Here is a 15,490-nt window from a genome sequence, read left to right on the forward strand (position 1 = left end):
AAGCAAGACATGTTACATGTCAAATACTTCAGCTCTGTAGCTGTAATGAGCCGGAGGGATGTGCAGCTTTTACTCGGCCGCCGGTCAAGAGGGCCAGAAAGTAGTAGGAGGTATCCAGTTTCCCCCTCTTCCTCAGCTCTCTGAAGTGATGCCAAGAAGAGAAAGAAAGAGAGCGATCTCTCAATAAACAGCTGTAATAACTCATAGCATGTCCTTCAATATATCAGTCCATGTCTTTCTGTCACCTTACACCGCTGTCTGTCAGTTGCACACATCTCTTGACACTTCCATCTATTTTCACTCAATGCCTGCTTTCATATTTGTATTTATCCATCAGTCAGTGTTTGTGCGTGTCCTCCCATGGGTTTGGGAATCGTCCATCAGTTTGCTGTTTTTGTCTGTCTGAAGTGATGTGAATGATGGCCTCAATAAAATGCTGTATTGAAATTATTGGGAGCAAAGTATGTTTATGGTGTGCTTGGCTTTGTCTGTAAGTATCCTTCTGAGAAAAGAATGTGCTGTTTTCTGTTTGATCTCTTATCTCCCCCGCTATGGAATGAAATGAGATATAGCACCAGATTGAAAATATGAAAGCCATATTGTGGATTATTCTGAGAGACTCTAGATTTTAGACAGGAGTTTTATCCTGTATTTAAACACTTTTGAGCTAGAGGCCTTAGTTGGTTAGTTTTTCCCCCAAATTTAAACCCTGTCATTTCACTCTTATATCTAGAAATGTCTATAACTTTCTTTCTTCCATGAAAAAAAGGAAATATTTTGCATTTGCTCTTTTATAGTTTCCCAACTAATCCATTGCTCCCATATGTGGAACTTGTTGCAAGTTTCTGCAACATTGAAATAAAAATAACCATTGCTTTCGGACAAAACTCTGAACATTAGCTGCAAAGAAGATGCTTGAAGCTGAGCTTTTCTTTTGCGTGAGATCATGCTGTTTCAGTTGGATCACTCTGTAGGTTTCTTGTTATTTAAGTTAAGTCCCCACTGTACTCTCTCCGTGTCATGTTTGTGTTAGAGACGTCCAGATGGGTCCAAATGACCCCAGTGCCAAGTTACACCAACTTGCTGCCTTGTACTGCTGTTATTTGGGGGTTTTGTCTGTGTTCGGGTGATGTAGTTTGTGATATCTTTGGTTTTATGTTTATTCATGTCTTCACTGAGAAGATCAGTAGTACAGAACGGGTCTTAAAAAAGTGTTTGTCAAACAGACTCTGATTGGCTTGTTAGCAAGTTCACAAACTGTTCTGTCGGCTGCAGTGTTTAGTTTGGCTACGAAATCTTCCTGATCAGATGGTTTGGTCTTGAATTCTGTAAGATGGTTTGTTTGACTAGGAACGTGCCACAGATTTAGATGAAGCAGTCCCGAATGCTAAATGAACTACACTTAGCAAATCTACACATCTTGCATTGTTGTTGGATCATAGATATTAGACATAATTTGCATGGAAATTGTCCAACGGAACAGTTTCAAAGTCCTCTATCAATCACTGTTCCATGCAATACTGTGATCATATGGCCAACTTACAGGTAACCTTGAGTCAGTGGTTTGTCGACAGACATTTTACAGACATCCAAGTAATAGTTTAGCATGTTCATTCCAAGGTGGTCAATTTACAAATCAAAAACTTCATTATCATACCCAGCATTTCCTTTTGGGAAAGCATCAGCCAGGTCGCTTACCCACTAAATGAGCTGTGCAGCCTTGAGGAAACCCAATGCAGTGACACCAGATCCCTTGCATTAGCACAAACTAACGAGAACTGGACAAGCTTATTCTTTCTCCCTATTAATCTTGTATTCGCTTACTTGAATGTTTCTTTTTCTCCCCTAAAAAAGGAGTCAAGAGGAATGGTGGGTGAACCACAAAACTCCACAAGTTAGCATTGGATTCCTTTGGCTTGTTCTGCAGTTACAGTTCGCCCAGCCAATGTCTCACTTGGCTCTTTCAGGGCGGTTCGCATCTTTCACTCACACATGGAGAGAGAGAGACGAGGGAACTGTAAGAGCTGCAGAACGTGTCCAGTATTCTCACTCTTGTCTCACTTTCACACTCTGGAAATAAATTATGGATGACGATTAAATCACACTCAACATAAACACCAAACCTCTGTTTGAGCATCCTTACGTTGGGCTCAAACAATAGTGTGAGTTTTGGGGCGGCACTGTCTGTTTGTCCAACCTATTGCAGATGGGGAGAATATGTTTGAATGTTTGTAATTCACTTTGGTGGTTCACATTTTAACTTTTTTAGACAACTGTGATGTAATATATGTAGCTTTTGAGATTATTTGAGAAATTTATTAGGTGAAATTCAATTTTTGAGGTCATCTCGTGCATTGTGCACAGTTGGCGTGTCTTGAGTCTGCGTGTCTCCATGAGTTACGGTGAGGAAAAGCACAGAGGATTTAGCAGAGATTTTGAGAAAGCAGCTCAAGCACACTTTGACCCACTTATGATTCAGTCAAGATTGAGATTCCACTAAACTTCTTATGAACTGTTATTGTACTGGCAAAGGCAACCTGCTTCTTAAACAGTACATCTCCAAATCCCTCTGCTCCTCTGTGTGCGTGTGTGTGAACACGTACATGCTTTTTTTTTTTTTTTTTATTCATTTAGCTGACGCTTTTATCCAAAGCGACTTACAATTGCTATATATGTCAGAGGTCGCACGCCTCTGGAGCAACTAGGGGTTAAGTGTCTTGCTCAGGGACACATTGGTGTCTCACAGTGGATTCGAACCCTGGTCTCTCACACCAAAGGCATGTGTCTTATCCATTGCGCCACCACCACCCCTTCTTTGTATGCATGCACTTTAGGTGCCCCCTTTAGGACCCGAAAAGACAATCATTCAATCAGTCATCATGATTACTGGCATCTCACCACATATTCAAACACACTCTAGAAATTATGAGCTTGGGTTTCTCCCCATTTTTGAGAAGCCACTTTATTTAAATCCTTTTTTGTTGGAGAGATGGAAAAAGAAACTCAATCCCACTTCTGGTTTCAGTCTTCTACCTTTGAAGGGTTTGCATGCTTAATACGGATTGTTTTCTGCTGTCTTATTACATGTACCATGCATATAGTCAACCTGACAGATGTTTGAGTACAAATATATATGATTTCTCATTGTGACCAACTTACTTCCTTTTCTCATACATCATCCATTCAATAGCTGCTACGAACAGCGCAACGACCGAGAGGAAATATTTATCTTACAGTGCTGCTTTGGAGCTCTTTATTTAAACTATATTGAGACCCACAAGTCCCCCAGACATTTCCCTGCTTTCTCTGCTCAAGCCAGGCTTTCATGGAAAATGGCTTTGTCCATGAAGCAGATCCTTGGTCAAACCGCCCTTCCACGGTTTGTTACCTCAAACTCTCGCTGTTCAGGCCTCAGGCGTCCAACTTCTGTCAAGCTATCGTGAAGGGAATAAGGATAGGTAGTGTGGTATTTATGAATATCATGCCCCCCCTCCTGCTCGGTTGTAAAATGTCAGGGTTTGCTTCAGGGCCTTGGATGGTTAAAAGGTGGAACATCTCTCCGCTGTGGGCTGGAACTTCTTGTATTCATGATGATTATTTTTCCTACACTTGCTCCACAGCCTCTGCCAGGACCCGATCTCAGACTCAGATGCCCTCATCTCAATGCCATTAGAATCTGTTACGGCCGTCATCCACTCCAGACGGCTCATGGTCGAGGTGTAATGTTGTTTGAGAGTAAATTTCAGAAGCTGAAGCAGTATTTTTCCTTTTATTTGACGAATGAGAAGCTGGATAGAAAGTAATTTCGCTTTCCGTGTTTGCATTGAATGGCAATTCATTTTCTCCCAGATAGTCATCACCTCTATACAAGTCTCTTTCTGTCTGTCTCTCTCTCTTCATTTGTTTATCTGTCTGTCGTTCTCTCCTGAGTTGTTCGCTGTGGCTGGGAAAGTATTTATGTCTGCAAGCTGCCAGTAGCTTCCCTCCTCTTGGCTTGGTTGATCAAACCCAACTGTAGCCGAAGAGGTCTCCATGTGCTCCCTTAGTTTACCGCAGTATATGTACCTGCTGCAGAGCACCAGAGCTGTGTTTGAGTGCCATGGGCTGTGAACCAAGTCAGATAAATGTGTTGTGGTATTGCTCAGTGGAGTCTCAGGTTTATTTGTGACAGGAAACTGCTGAGTGGTCTTGGAATACGAACATGTAAATTAAACCTAGAGCTGGGGAGTATATTGAATAGTCGCAATATTATTAATGAATATTAATTTTATAATTAAAATATATAATTAAAAATAATTCTATATTTTAATAATTATAACTATGATATATTATATATTATTATATAATTTTATTATTATATATATTTATAATAAAAATAATTGTATAGGCTCTCATTTCAATTTCATTTCTGCTAATCATCAAGTGGTTTCAATGAACTGATTTTAAATTAAGATTCAATTATTTGTTTGCATTTGTACTCAGTCTCTTTGAGAGACTTTATGTACCTAAATGTTTTGATTAAAAATATAGGTAGGTAAATATTGATGTTAATGTCCAAACTATTATCATATTGGTGGATTTAAATGAAAATTATTTAATATAATTTTCCCGTTTTTTTTTTTTTTACAGCAAACATGACTTCATTATTTTAAAGTAGATATTTCTTTATTATGCTTTACTCTTTTTACAGTTTTCATTTAATTGGCAGCAGTTTGTTAAAAAAATATTGTTCACAAAAAGTATCATCCTTTTAAATGATTTCCAAGCAAATGCATAAATATGTATATCGGATACCACCAAGGGCTGAAAATATTGAGAATTTATTTTTAACCTACCCCAAAAAAAGGAATATTGATACTTATATAATTATTCCTACCGAGTTTAGAAACAATTACTAGTTAACATGAACAAAGATCAGGACCTGTGATTAAATCCCATTGAACCATGGTCCCAAACACTAAAAGAGTCTGGCTTCTCTGCTTAAGCTTTTTGTTACATTTGGCTGAACTTTAATCTAATGTGTTCTCTCTTCTTCCAGGTTACAGCTACTGATGCTGATGGTGGGTCTTTTGGCTCCATCTCCTACTCTCTGGGATCTGGTCCAGGTTCAGTAACCCCGTCTCAGTTCACCGTTGGCAAGCACAATGGACAGATCTGTACTACCACCAGCCTGGATCGTGACCAGGGTCCAGCCAACTACGACTTCACCGTTACAGCTGTGGATGGGGTGAGTGTCTCAGCTGCCACATCCCTCATCAAATATGACTGGACTGTTTTCAGAGGTGCAGTAAATTGACAATTTTGGCAGCAAGTGAAAAAAATTGCATGCATAGTAATTCTTCAGTAGTGGTTTAGCATCCTGTGCCTAAGTAATACTTTAAAGCATACTTAAATACTTTAAAGGAAATTTCAGCAGACACATTAAAGCGCTCAGAGGCAGCTGGGCCCTAAAGAGCACCATCTTGTAATATTTAATAAGTTAGGGCTTTTTCCTGACATGCCATTTGCTCCATATGGGATGCCTGGCGAGCAAGATGTTTAGCGACAAGAACCGTATCCCATGTGTACATTGTCCCCTCGGCAGATTGCAGTTCTCAACAGGGAATATAATCAATCTACTTCCTCCCCTCGCAAATGTTAACTCTGTAATTTTTTGACTTGTACAGATATTTTAGGGAATGTTTTCTGTTTCTTACGATTTTTAAGCCTGTTGTGTAGCCAGTCTCCATCAGTTGGTTGTATAATTTATTATCTAGTTAGATTTGATTGTGTATTCTTCAATCAGACCTTTAATGACCATTAAAGCAAGTGTTAACCGATTTATTCTAGGGTGGACTAAGTTCAGTGGCATACGTGCGGGTGGACCTGATAGACATAAATGACAATCGACCAGCGTTCTACCCTCTGAGCTATGCAGTGAGCCTGAGTACGCAGAGCACCCCAGGGACCTCCGTCCTGAAGGTGACTGCTCATGACCCAGATGCTGGGGAGAACGGCAGAGTGACGTACCGTACTGTACCTGGAGGGAGCTCACCTTTCTTCACCCTCAATAAAGATACTGGTGAGAAGATTAGATCTACCCTCATTTAAAGTTCAAAGAACAAATTCAAGGACCGTAATCAGTGCACTTCAACATTAGCTACATTTGCTATCATATACAAGATTTTAAAACCATATAAATATATTTTTAGGTCAGTAATTATTTATTTATTGTTTTTAAAGAAGTCTCTTATGCTTACAGGATTCTTTGATTATTTGAAAGTTCAACAGAACCGCATCTATTTGAAATATTGTAACAATAAAATGCATTTACTGTCTCTTTAATGTGTCCTTGCAGAATAATAGTATTCATTTCTTTAAAAATAAAATTATCCCAAACTTTTGAATCGTATGGGTTTTAGGGTATTCAGTATGGTTTGATGTATTCTGATAACTTTCAACTTAATAGAAACATTTATTTTGGTTGTGCATTTCCCAGGAGTGATTTCACTGTCACGTGCTCTACATGGAAAGGCAAACTCAGTCATTACGATGGTGGTCTCAGCCCAAGATGGTGGGGGCCTTACCGCTCCAATCAATGCCAGGGTCAACATCAGCATAGTGGCAGGACTGGTTGCACCCCCTGTGTTTGAACAAGCTCAATACTTTTTCTTGGTCTCTGAGGATGCCCTGCGTGGAACACAAGTTGGAGTTGTGCGGGCCAGCACTAAGAATGGTGGGTGAGCTAATCTCAGAGGTTTTTCAGCCCCCCCCCCCCCCCCCCCCAATAAAAATCCCAATTCAACATGTTTAAACACACAAAATAGACTTCAATGCATACCCACATTTATCAGTCACGTTGGACTGTGTTCAAGTGCGCTGACAGATGTCTTCTGGATTTTTTCTCCTTGGTGCACCACTTGTACAAATAGGCATGGAACCATTGTACATACCTCATTTACAATCAACATTAATCATTGATTCTGTTTCACCGCTTGTTTTTTTTAAATAATTTTCTTTGGATATTTGAGTCTCTAAATTCTGGCTCATGAGTTGAAAAATAACTCTTTGTCTTGTTTTCTTGCTACACTGTGAATTGATGTGTCTCTGGCCATTTCCCTCTTGGTTCTCAGGTGTCTCGAAGGATATATCCTACACTATTAGCTCTGGTGACCCAATGGGCTACTTCACCGTGGATTCAGAGACTGGGGCCTTGAGAACAAGCTTGCCTCTGGATCATGAAGCCCAACCCAGCTTGAATCTGGAAGTCCAGGCGCACTGCGGTAACCCTCCGGCCTTTGGCCAGACTAGGGTACGAATTACAGTGTCCGACGTCAATGACAATGCGCCCGTCTTCTTGCCCTCATCCTCCGAGTCATTGATTTTACCTGAAGACACACGGATGGGTACAGTGGTGTACAAGGTCCAAGCAGAAGACCGCGATTCTGGACCCAATGGTCTTCTGAGTTTTGACATTTTTAGCGGCGGTGCCCAGAGAACCTTCAGCATTGATCGCAACAGCGGGCACATCCGCCTTGTTGGCGGTTTATCATACGAGACCATACCCCGCTATGACCTGCAGGTGATTGCCAAAGATAGCGGCGCACCTCAGCTAAGTTCTACCTTCACCCTGGTCATCCACGTACAAGCCGAGAACGGCCAAGGTCCCATGTTCGATAGCCTCACATATCGAGTAGAGTTAAAGGAAAGCACACCTCTCAACACACGCTTCCTGCAGGTTCGTGCAGTAAACCGAGATGGCGGCATCACAGCTGGACCATCTTCTACGTCTTCCACCCCACTAGCCTACCACCTGCACCCAGACGGTGATGCTGCAGGGTTTGGCATTGTGTCCGAAAGCGGCTGGCTGTTTGTGAAAAGTGCTTTGGATAGAGAAGCCAAAGAGATGTATCTGCTCACTGTACTGGCCACGTCAGGCAATGGACAGCTGAAGAAGACGGGTAGTGCCACAGTGCGTGTGTCAGTGATGGATGAAAACGACAACACCCCACGATTTACCCAAGAGAGAGCATTCTTGGCATTGCGCGAGAACCTGCCGGCAGGCACGGGTTTCGGCCGAGTGTCTGCCAGCGATCGAGATGCTGGTCTCAACGGTCGGTTGAGCTACCGCCTGCTCCATCTGGATCACCACTTCCAAATCAACTCCCACACAGGTGAGAATCAAATATGGCAGACAGTCCAACAGACCAAAATGACTTTGAGTGACAAGGTCAACTTGGCACCTACACAAGTTCTCTAGTGGTTTGTGGTATTATGTTTGTCTGTATTGATTAAGGATGTCCAAAACTACATATGTTCAAATTTGACCAGTTGGTGAGTTGTTTATGAATTAGTTATCTATTTGGTCTTGAGTAAGCACTGTATAATTTGGCTTGTTTAGGGTCATGTCAATTAGCATTTCTTAAAAGTTAAAGTAACAGCTTTCTAAAGAGACTTTTAGCACGCTGACAGGTACTGAAAGTTAGCATACTGACTGACAGATTCAGCTACTAAATAGATAAACTAAATACTATAACCTTAAATTTTAGAAAGCTATAGATCACAATCCTCACAAAAAAAGTTATTTTACTGATTGTTAGCATGCTGTCTTGGAAGTTTTACAACTGCTAACATAAAGCTAAAACAAGAAAATCTATATAAACTAGCCAACCTCAGTAATCCATTAGTCAGTTGTTGAATGGCTAGTTGACTATTCTGACCCATCCTTAATGTGGAGCTGTTGAGCATACTGGACATCACACAGCTCCAGACTTCTGGCAGCTTGCTAACTGTGGGGGATCCTCTTGTTGATGTCAGGATGTGCCATCTGTGCCTTCTGCCACTGACATTTTCCTCTGCAGTGAAATAGTTTCTCACCCTTTTTCTGTGTTTTCCATCTGTCCTGCTCTTTTAAAGGTGAGATAAGCACAAAGCTTTCCATGGACCGTGAACTTCAGTCCAGCTACCAGCTCATTGTGGTGGCTCAGGATGGTGGGACCCCTGCACGCAGTGCTACAGGCACTGCTTTCATCACGGTTCTGGATGAAAATGATAATGCACCCTCCTTCAGCCATGCTCAGACAGGAAGAGAGCTCTTTCTGCAGGTATGAGAGCTAATATTAGCTTCATAATCCTCAGAGCTATATCTTCTAGAATAGAAAAACTGTACATTATAATGTGTTCAGCATATGTTCTACAGGTTCATTGTGTCAACTTTTAGGAGTTCGCTAGCATGTAGATGCTTTAAAGCTAATAAACATGGACTAATAGCAATAAAACTTTAATTTGATTAGTTTTTTTTAGATATTTTAGAACTTGCTAAGCTGATGAGATTTATTGAAACAAGGCAAATATGTTCAAAAGAAATAACTTTACTATTAAAAAGTTTGGCGTCAGTAAGAAAACAAATGAAAACCTTTATTCAGCAAAAATGCATTCAGTTGTTTATAAGTGACAGTAAAGACATTTATAATGTTACAAAAGATTTCTGTTTTAAATAAATGTTGTTCTTTTGAACTTTCAATTCATCGAAGAATCCTGAAAAGAAAAAAAATCACTGTTTCCACAACAATATTAAGCAGCACAACTGTTTTCATCATTGTTAATTGTAAGAAATGTTTCTTGCGCACCAAATCAGCATATTAAAGTTATTTTTGAAGGATCATGTGATGCTGAAAACTGGAGTAATGGCAGCTGTCATCACAGGAAAATTTACGTTAAAATAGAAACCGGTTATTTGAAATTGTAGTATTATGTTTTTTTATCAACTAAATGCAGACTGGGTGGATATAATAAAAAAAAAAAAGATTTTTTATTTTTTTTTTATCTTACCATCCCCAAAGCTTTGAAAGGTAGTGTACTATATGTTCTAACATGAGCTGCATTGATTAAAAAAGTTAACTGAAATCTCTGTACAGGCGCTAGAAGGTCAACCATCTGGATTTCTACTGGGAACCATTCATGCAAAAGACCCTGATGAGGGAGAAAATGGAACTATTTTCTACTCTATGTCTGGTAAGAACGATGCATAAGTGAATAAATCAATCAATCAAAAACATCTTGTAACCACATGCAAAGTTTACAACGATAAGCATTTTGTCTTGACTACTGAACATGAAACTGCTATGCAATATGACACAGTCCCAGCTAATCAAAGGATATTTTATGGTAAATGTGCTGTGAAGAGACATTTCAGACCAATGAGATTCGGACGGGACGGGGAAGGGTGGGGTTAACCATTGTGATGCCGCTCAAATAGAAAACAAGCACTTAACAAAATGATTAATTCCGTTGCAGTTGATTTAATAGAAAAATGACAGTTTTAGTTTGTTGTTAAGATTGCACTGCATACTGATACTTTAAAAGTATGCTGGTACCAAAAATACATCATACCTGACCCATGCGATAATATTCTGCTATTTATCAGTTTAGGCAGCGTGACGTGAAGTGTAGAAGGTAATGTGTTGATGCGTGAGATCATTAAATATGTTTTGTAGCAGATTTACTCAATTTGACATAACTATTTCATTCTGTATTAATTAAATCCAGATGGGATATCTAACAACACAGAAGTCATATGCAGCCTTTGTACAGTAGAGTAATGGTCTATCCAATCATTCTTTATCTGGTTAGGACCAGTGTTGGGGGTAATGCATTAAAAGTAATGTGAATTACATAATCAGATTACTTTTTTCAAGTAACTAGTAAAGTAACACATTACTTTTAAATTTGCAGCAATATATCTGAGTTACTTTTTCAAATAAGTAACGCAAGTTACTTTGTTTTCCCACGTATTGACTGACAGCTCTCTGTGAGATGCAGAGGCATTGTGTGTGAACATGATGCTTATTGTAGTTCTAGATTGAATGTGAGCATTTACTCTTGTCACTTGAACAAAAATAGATTCAGCATTCCTCAAAATGAATAAAAACAGTAAAATGCAAACTCAGAATATTATACAAACCTGCTATAATTAAATATAACACAAATATACTTTATGTATTTAATCTCACTTTATTTACCAATGTATTTGCTGCTGACTTTTGATGGCCAAATTCAACCATATGAATAGGCAAAAATGACTTTTAGATAAACATTTATTTTTTTCTCAGGTGAGAAAAAGTAACGCGAAAGTAATGTGACGCATTACTTTCCATAAAAAGTTACTTTTTTAGGGAGTAAAGCAGTATTGTAATGCATTACTTTTAAAAGTAACTTTTCCCCACACTGGTTAGGACATACAGTGATGCACACAAACTTGTCTTGATTGCCCGTTCCATCCTGTCTTTGCCGTAGGTCCTAGAGCTGAACGTTTCACTCTGAACCCGAACACCGGAGAGCTGCGGTCCTCTTCCCCTTTGAGTCATTCTGAGCGGCCTGAGTACAGTTTCATCGTTCTGGCCTCGGACCGAGGTTCACCCCCTCAGAGCTCCACCATAACACTGAAAATACAGGTAAAGTCTCCCTCGAGGAATCAGATGGGACATATGAAACAGTGGCTAGGTTAAGATACACCTAGAGTCTGTGAACCAATCCAAATCATGCACATTTAATCCACTGGAAGACAGATGGATTAAACATCCCCTCTGGACCCTCATTCTTTGGCAGGTTTCCTGACAAATTTCCTAACAATGTATATTGTACCTTGATTAGTTATGGCTATAAACCTTCAAAAATGGAAGTTAATACAAGGGTCTTTGGTCATATCAGAGATTGGCTTCATCGTAAGTTAAAAATAACACCTTCCGCCACATGGATCTACTCATCACCTTTTCATAACATGCAAAATGATTTATTTAATACTGTTATATGAAAATATGAACTTGTAGATTATTCTCTACAGGAATGGATCCGTTTACATCCACTCTCAGGTTAAACAGCATGTGAAGGAAATATGGAATGATCAAGTTGGCCTAATCAAGGCTTACATTCTTGCATTGCAAATTTCTATAGCTAGCTCATCTCTCCTAGTCCAAGTCTTGTAACCTTCCCCAAGCAATGCCGGGAAAAATACTCTCAGCTGGCTAATTTTAGGTGCTCAAAGATGAATTTCTTAGCCTTGACTTTTTTTCCCTCTCCCTCTAGCCGTTGTTGTCTGCAACATTTTAAGCGTGATATTACGGTGTAAAACATTCAAAGTAGGAGTGTCCGTCTCCCAGCTGCACCGATACAAGTGCCAGCTGTGCTTTCTGCTCTGTGGTGTCAAAGTCTCGTAATACAGTTCAGTAGCCCTTTGAAGAACAGAAAAGCTCCTTGTGAAATACCCCAGTGATCAAATTAATATTTCTCCAACTAGTCAACAGAGTGGAAACAGACACAACGGACATCAACGGTAGTAAATTCCAAAATGCAAATGCCTGGAAAACACATTTATGCTGTGTAACCATTTAATATTGTTATGTATGTGCCAAGACAAATAATGAAGTTTATAATTTATATCTAATTCGAATAAAAAGAGCTCTGGCAAGGTTTTGATACTTTTAGAAATCAACAGTTTGATTTAAAAGCAGCTGTGCGGAAAAAAGAGGGAAAAAGTTGATCTTTTGTTGGAACGTGCTTTGACGTGTCATTTACCGCTTAATGTGGGATTAATTACCCCTCTGTCCTATTATGTTTCATTAGAAGACTTGGCCTCAAGAATCTCTTTATTGCCAATATACTAATCACACTGCTGCGTAATGATGATTTAGGCATAGTAAAAAATTAATAGGTTATTCATGAGCACATGTATTGCAGTGCATACTTTTAACACATAACTTCTAAGGATTAGTAACTTGCATGTCTCTGAGTTGGTTTATGTTTTTCTTTATCTAAATGTTTGTTTCCATCTCTCTGTATCTGTCTTTCTCTTTCTTTCAGTGCACATACACACATACACAGGCTCTAGTAACTATCAAAACAATGTCTCATCTATGAAAAGAAACTGTGTGCAGGCTTCCATATTAGGAAGTGAGGTTCTTTTGCTTTGAAGTGAGTCATCTATGAGGATTCTGTATTTTTATTAAGAATATTTGCACATTTGAATGTTCTAACAGTTTCCTATTCTGATTATGTTCACTTTAATCCAGTATTGTTTTTCCTGGCAGGCACAGACCCATCAAATTAACTCTGATTAATGCTAGCAGGTTTGTTGTTTGAGCTTGTAACCCCCCACCAAAAAAAAAAAAAAAAAAAAAACTTTATTTTTCATTCTCTGTAAAAAGAATAGAGAATGTAGGCTGCAATATGTTTCTGTTTTGTTGGATTTGTAGTCAACTGGCAGGAATAATGGGTTGTTGGTCTGTTCTGATATGTAGTAAAATAACTCAAAATAAAAATCAAATAATAAACCAAAAGACGAAAAGTTAGATCTTTTGTGGTTTATAGTAATAAAAAATAATATGGGACATTTTTGTTTACTTTCATTCCCATTTGGCTTGTTTGTCAGTTTTGCTTAGTATCAGTCCTGTATGGTTTAGGCAAGTCAACAAAATACCTTTTTGTATATATTTGCACTATAAACAGTGTTGGTAGTGTGTTCACAATTTTAGATCCAGTGTTGTTTTAGTATCATTGATGTACTATTATAGTTGTCAATATTTAGAATTAGATTTTATTTTCATATTGTCTGTTTTTGAATATTAGTTACAGATTTAGTAATTTTGTGGTGTGTTTTTGTCATTTTGCTATTTTTTCAAAGATACGTTTTAATTATTTTAGTACTTGTAATGCAAAAATGTTGCCTTGTCATCAAGCTGAAATGAAAATTTTAAAGTTTTTTTATAGTAAACATTTTTTTAAATGTTTTTTTTTTATTTCAGTTTATTTTATTTTAAGCAGTGACTTTTTTATTGTTTTAGTTAATGATGATAACAGAAGGAAAAAGTACAAATAGTAAAAATATACATATAGTAAAATATCTACAAAAATGTTTTTATTGACTTACCACAGCAGCATAGGACTAACATGATGCAAAACTGACAAATAAGCTAAATAGGATATATATATATATACCTCTTTTTTTTTTTTTTTTTTTTTTATACAGTTGTAAAGTTGAATCTAGTTTAATCCAATGAGCTCCATTCCTGTTGTAGAATGAACATTTAGCAATGCTTTGCATTCATCATTTCAGCGTCTTAATCTAATACATACATGTCTTTCTTTACAGGTTCTGAGCTCAAGTAAAGGATCGGCCACCGCTATCTCCCAACCATTAACGCTGAATTCTGTGGAGGGAGCTAAACCCGGTTCTATCGTGGGGTCTGTACGTTCACCTGATTCTCAGACCCTTCCTGAAGCAGGCCAGGTCACGTACACAGTGGTGGGAGGAACAGACTTTGACGGCACCTTTGTGGTAGAACGCCAGACGGGTGACGTTTACCTGGCCCATGAGCTTGACTTTGAAAAAGCTCCTCGATACACTCTCCAGGTTGAGGTGGATGACTTCTCCATGCCCCTCCCTAAAAGTCACATTGTAACATTGGTAATTGATGTCCAGGACAGCAACGATCATGCTCCCGAGTTTCCCGAAGACCCCGTCATCATAGTCGTCCCTGAGAGTGCAGATCCTGGGTCGACTATCTACACCTTCCAGGCCATTGATAAAGACGGAAGTGGAGCCAACAGTGAAGTACACTATTCCATCCTTCAACAGTGGCCGAACGTCCCAGATCTCCTGTTCCTGGATCCAACTACAGGAGTTCTCTCTTTGGGAATGATGCTGGATCATGAGAGGACCTCTTCACTACTCTTGGTGGTTCAGGCGACTGATTCAGCACCCGATGTCAGTCAGCGGCGCCGCGGGACAGTCACAGCTCGCATATTTGTCACTGACGTGAATGATAATGGCCCTGTGTTCATCTCACCGTCTGTGGTGAGTGTGATGGAGGACCAGCCTGTGGGCTTTGTCTTGGTCTATGTCATGGCTGTAGATGCAGACCAGGGAGAGAACGGACGAGTGACATACCGTATCCAGAGCGGCAACACCGGAGCAAAGTTCAGCCTTAACCCAGATACAGGTAAACTAATCAGCAACTCAGTCTGAATGAAATGCGTGATGTTCACTATATATTTTTGTTCCCTTTTCATACTTTCATACATAAAATATATAAACATTTAATATATTCCTGTGATTAATTTTAAGCATCATTACTCTTCAGTGTCACATGATCCTTCAGAAATCATTCTAATACACTGATTTGGTGCTCAAGAAACATTCCTTATTTATATCAATGTTGCAAACAGTTGTGCTGCTTATTATTTCTGTGGAAAAAAAATGTCAGGACTCTTTTGTATCATTATTACTAGGGGTGTAAATCAGACAGTTCATCACGATACGATACGATATCGATTCTCTCAGCCAGCGATGCGATATTTGCCGATACCTCAAAAAATTCTGCGATACGATTACGATTTGATTCGATTCAGGGCTAAATCGATCGATTCAACGATATTTAGAAATGATGTGCCAAGTTTACACAATGCATATCAATGCACGATCCATGTATTGTTGCACCCCTAATTATTATTGTCT

At 39.1% G+C, this 15,490-nt stretch overlaps 1 protein-coding gene across 1 annotated transcript in view; it reads left to right on the forward strand.

The window, feature by feature from the left end:
- Window positions 1-15,490, forward strand: part of dchs1a (dachsous cadherin-related 1a) — a 110,612-nt gene that overhangs the window by 80,033 nt on the left and 15,089 nt on the right. The window contains exons 3-10 of the mRNA XM_081371069.1: window positions 5,039-5,227; window positions 5,830-6,061; window positions 6,479-6,715; window positions 7,113-8,153; window positions 8,896-9,083; window positions 9,897-9,993; window positions 11,275-11,432; window positions 14,126-14,975. Coding sequence (XP_081227195.1) covers window positions 5,039-5,227; window positions 5,830-6,061; window positions 6,479-6,715; window positions 7,113-8,153; window positions 8,896-9,083; window positions 9,897-9,993; window positions 11,275-11,432; window positions 14,126-14,975 — 2,992 coding nt within the window. The remainder of the gene's footprint in view (window positions 1-5,038; window positions 5,228-5,829; window positions 6,062-6,478; window positions 6,716-7,112; window positions 8,154-8,895; window positions 9,084-9,896; window positions 9,994-11,274; window positions 11,433-14,125; window positions 14,976-15,490) is intronic.

Source organism: Scardinius erythrophthalmus (genome assembly GCF_964197995.2).
Source record: "Scardinius erythrophthalmus genome assembly, chromosome: 7".
NCBI classification, from domain to species: Eukaryota; Metazoa; Chordata; class Actinopteri; order Cypriniformes; family Leuciscidae; genus Scardinius; species Scardinius erythrophthalmus.